This window comes from Staurois parvus, unplaced genomic scaffold (genome assembly GCF_062004578.1).
Source record: "Staurois parvus isolate SC_StPar_1 unplaced genomic scaffold, SC_StPar_1.0 ptg000438l, whole genome shotgun sequence".
Classification (NCBI taxonomy): domain Eukaryota; kingdom Metazoa; phylum Chordata; class Amphibia; order Anura; family Ranidae; genus Staurois; species Staurois parvus.
In genome coordinates, this window is record NW_028318234.1 from 7439109 (window position 1) to 7452036 (window position 12928).

The window sequence follows — 12928 nt, forward strand, 5'->3', positions numbered from 1 at the left end:
TATCACTTTTAGGGTTTATGTCGTGCACTTTTGTCACTTTACAGTCACATCTGTGTATCAGTGCAAATTATGTGTGAATATTCAGTTGGTCATGTGATACTCTAGCGCCGCACCTCTTTGTTTTCTTGATCATTTTGAAGGTTGTTTGGTTTGCCTTTTTGCTGCTTTGGCTGCTTGTGATTTTCTAGCGCTCATTTATTTATATCTTTATTTTGAAGTAAAACCTGCCTTCAGTGCTTTGCTTCATCATACTGTTAGGAGATTTGTTCTCATGTAAGTAACCTTGTGTGATCAGACAAGTGTATGTATTAACCGCTGACATACTGGACATAGACATAAGGCACAGTCCTTTTCCTGGTGTGTCAACTGAGCCTATAGTGTGGGATGTTATGACAGGTGCTTTCGGTGAGCCATCATTTCTGCTACGTATCTCATGTGTGACGGACTCATCTATGCCAAAAAGAGTGTTTTGAAGATTGTTTAGGAATAGGGTGTGTGTGTGTGTATACACGTGTGTGTGTGTTGTAATCCTCACTGTGCACGTTGACGTGACATGTCTTTCTCTGCAGGATCAGGAGATGATCTAATGTCTATGGGACACCAACAGACACCACTGAACAGAGTTGTAAAGGAGCCAACAAGTAAAGGTGAGCATGTGCTGAATGGAAAAAGCAATAAGTTTGCTTTAGGCTTCACTCAATTCCTCTAGATCAGTGGTTCTCAAGCTTTGTGAAACCTGGTAAATACTTTCTAAAATCCTCCATGCCCCCGCTGAAGAAAAACGTTTATACTCCTAGATTCTATTATTTAACAGCTAGAATTATGTAGATAGATAGTATTACATAGAGTATACGGTGCAGCAGTCAGAACTATGTAAAGGACAGCACACCTACTACTACACATACTGTACAACAGTGAAAGTGCAAGGGTGAGGACTATGTAATAGCACAGCACAGCTTTCAGAGTGCAATGGTCAGGAGTCAAATGTCCCCTTCTGTTGGAGATTAGTGTTACTTTCACTCATCATCTCCCCCCTACGCTGGTGGTCAGCATACCCTCGCACACTGGCACATGGCGCTCCCATGCACACTGGTACTCAGTGTGCCACCTTATGCATCTGTGGTCAGCATGCCCTCCGTACTCTGATGGTCAGCATGTACCCCCCCCCTCCCCTGTACTCTGGTGTTTAGCGTATCCCTTTACCCTTATGGTCAGTGTGCCTCCCTTACCCTTGTGGTCAGTGTGCCTCCCTTACCCTGGTGGTCAGTGTGCCTCCCTTACCCTGGTGGTCAGTGTGCCTCCCTTACCCTGGTGGTCAGTGTGCCTCCCTTACCCTTGTGGTCAGTGTGCCTTCCTTACCCTGGTGGTCAGTGTGCCTCCCTTACCCTTGTGGTCAGTGCGCCTCCCTTACACTTGTGGTCAGTGTGCCTCCCTTACCCTGGTGGTCAGTGTGCCTCCCTTACCCTGGTGGTCAGTGTGCCTCCCTTACCCTGGTGGTCAGTGTGCCTCCCTTACCCTGGTGGTCAGTGTGCCTCCCTTACCCTGGTGGTTAGTGTGCCTCCCTTACCCTGGTGGTCAGTGTGCCTCCCTTACCCTGGTGGTCAGTGTGCCTCCCTTACCCTGGTGGTCAGTGTGCTTCCCTTACCCTGGTGGTCAGTGTGCCTCCCTTACCCTGGTGGTCAGTATTCTTTCCTTACACGGGTGGTCAGTGATATCCCTGCTAGCTTCTTGATATCTTTACACTGTGAAAGCTGTCAAGCTGCGACCCAGTGGGAAGCACTGTTGTGAATCATAAGATTTCTTGGTCCGGCCTCTCCATCTTTTAGTTCCATTGTGTATTATTTTATCCACATATTATAAATGTCCCAGACTTCAGGCTGCTGTACAGGTCCAGGGTTGTGATCTGTTCTTATGGCACTTGGACAGGACCAGTAGCATGGGCATGGTATGACGGTTTCACTGTATTTATACACAAGTTGTTTTGAAGGCCATGATTATACGACAATCTACACATTTTGTGTTTTTTTCCCTAGGAGTTCCTTCTTCCCTACCTGTGCCTTCCCTTTCTCCCAGGGCTTTTTCAGCATCAATTGTCTCTTTTTTTCACAGGTTGCAGAGCCACCACCTGATTCTCTATTCATATTTTTAAAAACATTTTTTGCCAGGTGGCTGTTTGGACATCTGCTGATGCATTTTTGAGCTGTAAGATGCTTCTGCTATCAACTGTTCTTCTTTTTTTTTTTTTTTTCTTTTTTTTTTTTTCAAAGCATCTGTTTACCTGAATTTGACTTGATATCAACCACTTGTAGTCCCCTGTGCAGTAGAGCTTAGACTAGGATAAGGAGAAGCACCACAAGTAGCTAGTCAGTTGTGCTGCAGTACCTGTGGGCTTACAGGGAATGTGTTGATAAGTGGAAAGAGGAGGGTGACAAAGAAGTAAGCTCATCAGTCTGCTGCTTCTCTTTTCAATGTCCAGTTACAGCATTGGGGAGGGACAAGACCTGTAAACGGTACTCAAATGCAGCAGGGAAAAATAAATCCTACCTACCAGACAGGACAGTGCTGTGTGGGTAAATTATGTAAATCTGTGGATGGACAGAAATACAGGCAAAGCAGCTCCCTTCTATGCATTTAGCAGTTTACCTGGAGTTCAGCTTTTAACACATTATAGAAATATGAATACTTTTTTGAAGATATGTCAAACAATGTCTGTGTCAGAAATAATTAGATGCATTTAGGTCATTTCAAAACTGGTAATTTCTTGCAGATGGTCTTTCAGCTGACCACCCCCTGCACTTGCCTCCAGTGCTCTTTTTAAACCTTCCATATGATGATCAGCAGGAAAAGATGTTTCAGAAGGAAGACACTGCCCCCACACATGTAAGATACTGCCTGTGAAGATTGACATTTATCCAGGTCAAAGTATAGCTAGTAGTAGCCTGTCTTTCAAATAGACTTTTTCTGTAATGTTGAAGAGGCTTGGATAAGCTACGAAACCCTCCTTGACATTACAGACCATTTCCAGTTGAGTGTGACTAACTACTACTAGCTATACCATGTAAGACAATATGGGGGGTTTGGGGTTCATTTGATAAAACGTTGCATTAGAAGGTATGTTTGTTTATTCTGTAGAAGGGTGTGCTCCATAATTTAAGAGTATATATCCTGCCCCTTTTAACATATTTGTGCTTTACAGACCAGTGCTTAGCAGGAATGTATAGTTAATTTGTATTCATTTTCTTTATTTACTATGGACAGGACTAAAGTATATTTTTTTTGTCTGTTATAGAGAAATATGGTTTGTAATATATTAACACATGCTTAAAAGACTGTTTATATTAACTTGATCTCTTTTACATACATATCTTAAAATCTCAAAAGGATTACCAGCCTAAAAACTAGGTGTCAGTACATCATTTCTTGGCAGTCGTGACTTGTTCAGTTTTACATAATACTATAATTTGTGTTTGGCAATTATAGTACTAAACAGAGGCTGCCTGTCATCTTCAGGTTACAGTTGCACCTGCAGAACTATCTGCAGAGCACTGTTCATCAACAGATTGTAGGGGGTTAATGTAGATATTTTGTATTAGTGATACAGCAAGAACTGATGTTACACAGAGTTTTCAAAGCTTTCAATCAAGTTTAAATTTCTTTACCATACATCCCAGGACACGGGGTATCTTAATATCCATTATGATAGGTTATGCTACCACCTTCAGATGATTAGACACTGGAAAAAAACCCAGAAAATCCCCATCCAGGCATAACCCCTTCCAGTTAGGCATAGTTTCAGTTTCAGTTTTGCTAGGTGACGGTCCTGTATGTGCAGTCTCTTCACTAGATCTGGGAGACGAGCTCATCTGGATCCATAGACTATGGCTAAATTTGCCAACAGCAATGGTACTTGGACCCCACTTTGGACGTGCGGGGACAGTCTGTAATATGCTCTTTCAACAATGGATCCTGCGTTAAGGGACCCTGTCTGGTGCACTGGTAGGGTGCTTTTACAGGTCCAGTGATCCCCAGACCAGGGAGTTGTGTCCTTGAAGGCTCTAGAAGTGTGACAGCCAAGGTGGGTGAAGTTTGAACCCCCCGAGGTTTGAACCCCCCCGGGGTCCTGTGACATGGACTGGTGAATGTCCGGGTTGTGGATCCCTCAGGTGCCTTTAACCTATAGTAGTAACAGTTATACCATTTAAATCCTCTGTGGTCCTGTTGCTGTAATATATATGAATTGTGCCCACTCTTGCTGTGTTCTGCTTGTGTATACTGTGTGTATGTGTATACCTCCTTGAGCGCTGCTAGGTTGCAGTGGTGTTTAGGGGCAGACTGGAACATTCTGGCATCAAAATACAGGGGCAGGATGCTTTCCTAGTGCTCCATTCCCCTTCTGTGTGGTGCAGGCACAGTGCCATTAGTGGGGTGGAGCTGAGTATCTGTCATCGTCTTGGAGAATCTCACTATGAACTGGAACTCCCAGTAGTCACTGCCTATCATGGGGGGACACAACAAGTATACAAGCTTGTTGGCTTACACACTGCATTGCTTTTTACCTTGGGGAGTGGATTCTGGTGCAAGATAGGGAGGTTCTTGCCCAGGATACAGCCTACCCAAGAAAGTGAGGGGTATAATCACAGGTGTTTTTACACATGGTCATCTCTTCTGACTCTGGACTGTTTCTCATAGAGTACATACAGCATCCACTCCCCAAGGTAAACAGCTATGCAGTGTGTAAGCCAACCAGCTTGTATACTTGTGTGTGTGTGTGTGTGTGTGTGTATGTATATGTGTGTGTGTATATATATATATATATATATACACACACAGGTGAAACTCAAAAAATTAGAATATCGTGCAAAAGTTCATTTATTTCAGTAATGCAACTTAAAAGGTGAAACTAATATATGAGATAGACTCATTACATGCAAAGCAAGATAGTTCAAGGCGTTATTTGTCATAATTGTGATGATTGTGGCTTACAGCTCATGAAAACCCCAAATCCACAATCTCAGAAAATTAGAATATTGTGAAAAGGTGCAATATTCTCGGCTCAAAGTGTCCCACTCTAATCAGCTAATTAAGCCATAAAACCTGCAAAGGGTTCCTGAGCCTTTAAATGGTCTCTCAGTCTGGTTCAGTAGGAATCACAATCATGGGAAATACTGCTGACCTGACAGTTGTGCAGAAAACCATCATTGACACCCTCCATAAGGAGGGAAAGCCTCAAAAGGTAATTGCAAAAGAAGTTGGATGTTCCCAAAGTGCTACATCAAAGCACATTAATAGAAAGTTATGTGGAAAGGAAAAGTGTGGAAGAAAAAGGTGCACAAGCAGCAGGGATGACCGCAGCCTGGAGACCATGGGATTACTGTGCTTGATTGGCCAGCAAACTCGCCTGACCTGAACCCCATAGAAAATCTATGGGGCATTGCCAAGAGTAAGATGAGACATGAGACCGAACAATGCAGAAGAGCTGAAGGCCCCTATTGAAGCATCCTGGTCTTCCATAACACCTCAGCAGTGCCACAGGCTGATAACTTCCATGCCACGCCGCATTGAGGCAGTAATTTCTGCTAAAGGGGCCCAAACCAAGTACTGAGTACATATGCATGCTTATAATTTTCAGAGGTCCGATATTGTTCTATGTACAATCCTTGTTTTATTGATTGCATGTAATATTCTAATTTTCTGAGATTGTGGATTTGGGGTTTTCATGAGCAGTAAGCCATAATCATCACAATTATGACAAATCACGGCTTGAACTATCTTGCTTTGCATGTAATGATTCTATCTCATATATTAGTTTCACCTTTTAAGTTGCATTACTGAAATAAATGAACTTTTGCACGATATTCTAATTTTTCGTGTTTCACCTGTGTGTGTGTGTATATATATATATATATATATAAGCATATTGAAATACATTTTTCACCACATGTGAATAACAACTCATGCAATCTATATACAGTATACAAAGAAACCAAAACAAATAAGTTCAGAAATTAAGTTATGTGGAATAAAATAGAATGACACGAGGAAAAAGTATTGAGCATGCTAACTGAAATTTATTTAATACTTTGTACAAAATCCTTTGCTGGCAATGTAAACTGAAGTGAACTGAAGACGGACATAGAAGCTGATGTCACTTGAATCAGTATTCATCAGTTTTTCTTAGAACAAAATGTGACTGAATGGGCTATGCCCTAAGGACCCTAAGTGGTCAGTCAAATTTCAGTACGGTAGGTATAGAAAAGAATCGCCCACCTTTTAAAATAATTAAATTTTTTTGCTTTGCAGCCTGAAATTATGACAGACACAGTTCTTGTATTATCTAGCTGTGCAACTTATAACATTCAAGTAAAAGATATAACACCAACATGTCAGAAAAACATAAAAAAAAAAAATCAAAAACAGAAACACTGAGTTGGAAAAAGGATCACCCCCTTGTATAAGTATTTTGTTGAACCAATGTCCTGATACCTTTCAGATGTAACTCTATGGTATTATCCTTTTGTTTGTGGCTTACAATCTCCAGATAATCAGCTGATATTAATGCCATGGCTTCTCCATTAGATTGTCTGCCGTATCTTTTTTGCTCTTGAAAAAGTGCATGTGCAACTTAATTGTTTGAAATAGGCAACACCTTTATTCTCCTATCTTGTTTTAAAGAAATGAAGCCCTTAATTTTTTTTTTCCCATCTCCTACATACTGCAGGATGAAGAACATTTGTTAACTGTAATGGACTTGGATGAAGAAGAATTTTTGCAACAAATCCCAGGTATAGAGGAGAACCTTCCTTCTTCAACTGATCTACACCTCATGGCAGCCTCTAAAAAGAATGCATTGTCCAGAGAACTGCTTCCCAACACAGGTGACCACTTCTAGATGGACAGCTTTTAGCAAATTCATATGTAGGCCATAAATTAAATGTTTGTGCAATAAATAGGTTTTCTATGCCACATACCACTGATCTGCAGCTTCTTATGTAATGATGTGGCAGTTTTCCATCTTCATGTTCTTTGGAAGCTGTAGAGAGCCATTCATTCTGCCACTAAGTCCAGTGTTTGCAGTGATAAAGTGACTGTCAAAGGGCTTTTGTTCACTTCTAGTGAATTTTTCATTGCCATAAAAGTTAATGAAAATGCTAAACTGTCTTGAAGCAGGTCAGAAGGAGGTCAACTGCAGGTCAAATCCACCTGTCTGTGATTTCTGAGTCATTTCAGAAGTGTCTCCAACTAATGCCATCGCCACAAGCCTAAAGCCCTTCAAAGCAGGCCCAAAGAGTGACATTCAGATGCTGCATTACTAAAAAAGTTGTTACACAGGCCCTTATACCCAGTACCACTTTCAGGAGATTGTACATATTTTCCCATTCCTCTGATTAGGTATTTTTAGTAAAAAAAAGGGCTTCTGTAAAATACTGGCTTGCTATATCAGCTTCATATAGATCCCCACTCCTGCTAGAGCAAGGTTGATACACACGTAGCAATGCAGACATGATGGGAGATCAAAATTGCAACAGCAAAGCTGTTTATTAATTTGTGCCAAAATGCCTCTAACCAATGCTAGATCCTTCATCGAGCTTAACAAATGTATAGTTGAAGGATCAGTAAAATACTGTCCATCATACACTATTTGTTAGTAAACATTTATAAACAAGGCAATTGGTATGAGAGAACAAGAACATGAAAGTGAACAGTGTTCTATTACCAGCGTAGCTGTTTAGGTACAGTATTCAGAGGCTTTTCCACATAGTATGCCAAAGGCCCTATTCCTGCTTTGTAGCTCGAAGCTCGAAAATGTTTAACATCCAAAATCCCATGTATTACCATGATGGCTGTTCACATTTAAGTACTCAAACAACTTTAAGTTCCAAAAGCTGCTTGAGCTACTTTTGAGGCACGTGTTGACCCCATAGACCTGAAGTCTATGGGGTCAAAACGTGCCTCAAAAGTAGCTCATGCAGCTTTTGGAACTTAAAGTTGTTTGAGTACTCAAATGTGAACAGCCATCATGGTAAAACTCTGAAAACAATCGTTTTTGAGTTTAAACATTTTTTTTAAACGATAGCCAGACCACCACAAACAAAATATCATAAGGGAAAGAGCTCAGAATTTTCCACGCAGGGAGAGTTACATAATAAAGCAAGGCAAATAACATGGGTCAAAGTTCAAGTCCTTAGGGGAGGGATAAATATTGAGATACAGTAAAGGTCCAAAGATCGATGGCACCAACAACATTTAAAATACAGTGAAGATCAAAAGGGCAAGATAGCCGACATTGGAATGGTCCACCCCAGCAATAGACCGGGGAGTAATAAGGAGTCAGTCAATGCCAAATCAAACGTTTTCAGGCATTAGACCCTGTTAAGAACTGGTCTCCTCCCCCTAGTTCTTTTGATTGTCTAAAACAAAAACACTTGAAGCTTAAATACACATTTAAATAGCTTGTAGTCCGCATCTTAGATGCTCATATACAATGACAAAAATACCTAAATTGAAAAGTGGGAAAAGGCCTGAAAATTGCTCTGCTCAGGTGTAAATGCAGCATAAAAGAAGAAGTCAATCTACAGTATTTCCCTGAACAGTTTCCATACCATGCACAGCATACTTGCACATTGTGACAGCGTTACCTCCTAGTCTGCTCTCCTACACTGATGCAAGGTCCTCACTTCCCCTCATCTGTGAATGAGGTATTGCCCTCACACACGGGCTCAATATTGGCCCGCCACCTGGATCGTGTTTTTTTAGCAATTTACAGGTGCCAGGCTCACTACACTGCCCGTGTGCCACAGTCAGTGTGCAATGTGAAAAAAAAAAAAATGCTAGCAGAAAGGGAAATATTTTTTTAATCTTTTAAGAAGAGAAATATAAAGTCTTTTGTGCCATAAATCTGTACCTGATAACATTTATTTAATGATTCTTTTTGATTAGTTTCACATTAAACAAAAGTTGCACTTGATTACATTTGTACTTTGTGATGTCAGCTAATATAGAAATAACTAGAACTGCATGGTGTGACGAGTGAATTGAATGTGTCACTTCTGCTTTAATTGTCCTACTTCTTCAGTTTCTGAATAACATTATAGAATAGAAAAAAGAAGTTGCTCATAGCAACAGATTCTAGTTTTTAATCCAAACATATTTTGCTGAATTGAAAATTACTTCACTACCAATTTTCAACCCTCTGTTGTAACCTTATTGTATCCGCAGAACTTCTGTATTAGCTGTAGCATGTGAGCAAGTACAGCAAGCAGTATGTCATTTTTCAATCAAGTAATTTGTATGGAAATAATTCATAGCAAGAAAAGCAATAAAATGAATACCCTGCACCCTGCAACAATACAGTGCTCAGCATAAATGAGTACACCCCAACAGATTTGTCAGAAAACCTTTACTTTCCTTATAGAATCAACATTTTCTATGGGACACTATACTACAAAATACTCCCACAAATGCGGGCCATTGATTGCAAACAAGATTTGTTAATCTGTACACAAAAATTTTCATAACAAATTCATTCAAGACCATGTTGTAAAAATGAATAAATCCCAATAAAATGTCTTAGGCTGGCCATACATTATACAATTATCTGCAGATTTTTGGTTTAGATTTACCAAAAACCATATAATAGGAGGACAAACCTAAACAACACTTTCAGTTGTATCCAATTAGGCAGGCCCTTGCACTACATAGTTGAAGGTAAATCTAAAGGAAATTGGGCAGAAAATCTGCAGATAATTGTATAATGTATGGCCAGCCTTAGGAGCAAAGCTAAATTTTAGCCAAAAAAATCCTAATTAACAAGAATTCAACAGGTGAGTCTAATTATTCATTAAACCAGTGTCCAGCAGACAGTCGATTATAAAAGGGCGTCACTTAACAAAGAAAACCTCTTCCCATTTCATGCTGTCAGCAATGACACCACATGGAAAAGGAATGTCACAAGGCCTGAGAAAGAAAATAATTTCTTTACACAAGAAAGGTGAAGTCTACAAGAAGATCAGCAAAGCTTTACTTATCAGTCAGAATAATGTAGCAAAAGTGATACAAAAATTTAACAAGGATGGAAATGCAACCATCTCACAGAGATGTTCAGGCCATCCGTGGAAGTTAACACCTCAACAGGAGCATCTTCTGATGAGAAGGGTTGAAGAAAATCGCCATGCAAGTTCACTGCAGTTAGCTAAAGAAGTAGAAAGCCAAACTGGAGTGATTTTTCCTGTGACACAATACAGCGTAGACTACAGAAGAATGGCATGCATGGGTGTCGTCCACAACGGATGCCTCTCCTAAAGCCCATACACATAAAAGCCCACCTTGAATTTTCTAGGGCCCATGCTAAAAAGAAGAAGACTACTGGGACTCTGCACTCTGGAGTGATAAGACCAAGATAAATGTTTTTGGAACTGATTGCTTCAAAATTGCATGGCGTCGCAAAGGTAAGGAGTACAAAGAAAAATGCATGGTGCCTACAGTGAAACGTGGTGGTGGCGGCAGTGTCCTTCTGTGGGGCTGCATGAGTGCTGCTGGTGTTGGGGAGCTGCATTTCATTGATGGTATCATGAATTCACAGATGTACTACTCTGTATTGAAAGAGAAGATGCTACCATCACTCTGTGCCCTTGGTCGTCATGCACTTTCCAACATGACAATGATCCAAAACAGACATTTAAGGCCACTTGCATTTCTGAAGAACAGGCTGAAAGTGATTCAGTGGACAAGTATGTTTCCTGATCTGAACCCAATCGAACACCTATGGGGAATTCTGAAGAGACACATTGAGCATCACTCACCATCCTGCATCCAGGCTTTAAAAGAGGTTGTTCTTGAAGAATGGAAAAAAAAAGATGTTGCAATTCCATGCCTAGAAGACTTGGTGCTGTCCTTACAAATCATGGAGGTCATGCAAAATACTAGATGTAGTAGTTTTTGTTGTGGGGTGTATTCATTTTTGCAACAACTAATTTGAATAAAACTGAAGATTTTGTAATCTAAGTTATATTATTAACCTTACTTTCATTTAATGAGCCAAACAAATGTTCTATAAAACTCCAGTTTTGTAAAAAGTTTGGAAACTGTTCTTGTGTTCATTGAGCTATTGATTCAAGTCTTACTTTTCCAAAGGGTTGTACTCATTTATACTGAGCACTGTATATGACCCCCAGCAACAATAGATCCCCATTCAGCAACAATAGATACACTGCAGTAACAATATACCCCCCCAACTGACACATCCCCAGCAACAATAGATACCCCCTCCACAGCATATTTCCAACTTCCCCAGTAACAGATCCACTCCAGCAACAATTGACACCCACCAGCAACAACAGATCTCTCAGCATTGAGCATCAGTAGACCCGCCAGCAACAATAGACCCCTCCCTTTACAGTAGATAACTCCTAGCAACAATTAATCCCCCACCCAGTGACAGTAGATCCCCCAGAGCACGCCTTGCCATTCCATTCATTCGGTGCTGGAACTGCATTCTCCGCATTTTCACTGAAAAAAAACTTCCTGATTAAAGGAGTTATTTTATTGATTGCCATGAGCTAAGTGTCCTCGTTTTCCTTTTCTCCTTTTTTTAAATACATTGCCTTTATTTTGATTTTAGGGATTTATTCATCAGATATACTTCAGAGCCAACCAAGGTTAGAGGATGGCCACCCCGCCACTGTAAATGGTGTTTTACAGCCAGAGTGGACTGAAGAATCTTTTCCAAGAGTTTGGACACCTAGGGACCTAGAAAACAATGATGCATTCTGTAGACTGAAAGAGATGGATGTCCAGCTAAGAGCCTTGCAGAATATGGCAGAGAGCATGGATAGAGACTTTGTCAATACCGAACTGGTAAGCAATAACACATTACAGCTAACTAGTACTGTATTTGGGGTTTAGGTCTGATAAATTTCAGCTGAGAAAGAACAGTAAGGCTTGCCAGAAGCAACCTCAATTTTGGGAGATTTGAAATGCTCGTAAATGGCATGACAACATTGAAGGTGCATAAATGTTAGCTGTTAACAGAGTTTAAGATTTTGGACATATTGTTTTATAATTTCTCTGTATAAACCACCATTTAACATACAAGGCTTGTCACCTAAAATCATGAGTTTAAAAAAAATGGCCACAAAATATTTACTGGTGTTTGCTTACTTTTGTTGAGATGTCAAACATTGAATTCCTAATTTACACTTGCAGTTTAAGGGGGTGGGGGGGTTAGTATAAACACACAGTTGAGCCTTGTTTTTCCTCCCTAACCTGCAAAGGAGATAAAGGGGGTGTACACATGCCATGGCTGGAATGTTAGGCATTGTGACACAACGCAAATTATCCCTTTATACTCAGCAAGTGGTGCCACCCATTGAGCATGAGGCGCTGACCCGAATGGGGCCACACCGCAACCTTGTGCAATGCACTTAGTTGTGCTGGAGGATTTTAGGAGTTAAAACAGGCAGTGAGGAGGTGACATAATACATCCTTACCGCCTGTCAAACACCCTTTGAAGAGTGATCTGCCACAAGTGTAACTGATTCTTAAAAGTCCAATTTATAGCCAGCGTGAAGGACAGTTGGCACTACTGATTAGAGCCTGTTCTTGCAGGAAATTTGAATTATCAGGGTCAGTGTAAGGTACAGTTAAGTCATCTAAAAGTACACAATAAAAAAAAAAATACTAAGAGCCTTAAAAACATATGGGAAGAAACATAGCAGAATGTATTTATGTGACTGTCTACCTTTGTGATTTGTTGTTATGATGGCAGCTGGTCAATACGATAGAAAATCTGGCAACTGCAATGGACCCAGACCCTAAAGAAGTCCATCGTTTTAGAGAGCCTGCTGTCCCAGGAAGTGGTAAGTGGCTTCCAGTAGAGTCTACCTAGCCTTGTGAAATAAGGGTTATCTTGTCAGCTGCTTTTTAATGTCTG

General features: G+C 40.6%; 1 protein-coding gene across 4 annotated transcripts in view; it reads left to right on the forward strand.

The window, feature by feature from the left end:
* The window catches only part of CPLANE1 (ciliogenesis and planar polarity effector complex subunit 1), a 163988-nt gene that overhangs the window by 114935 nt on the left and 36125 nt on the right, over positions 1-12928 (forward strand). For all 4 annotated transcript variants that reach the window (XM_089687835.1, XM_089687836.1, XM_089687838.1 and 1 more), the window contains 5 exons: positions 570-647; positions 2768-2880; positions 6719-6875; positions 11618-11853; positions 12764-12854. In XM_089687835.1, the coding sequence (XP_089543961.1) occupies positions 570-647; positions 2768-2880; positions 6719-6875; positions 11618-11853; positions 12764-12854 (675 nt within the window). The remainder of the gene's footprint in view (positions 1-569; positions 648-2767; positions 2881-6718; positions 6876-11617; positions 11854-12763; positions 12855-12928) is intronic.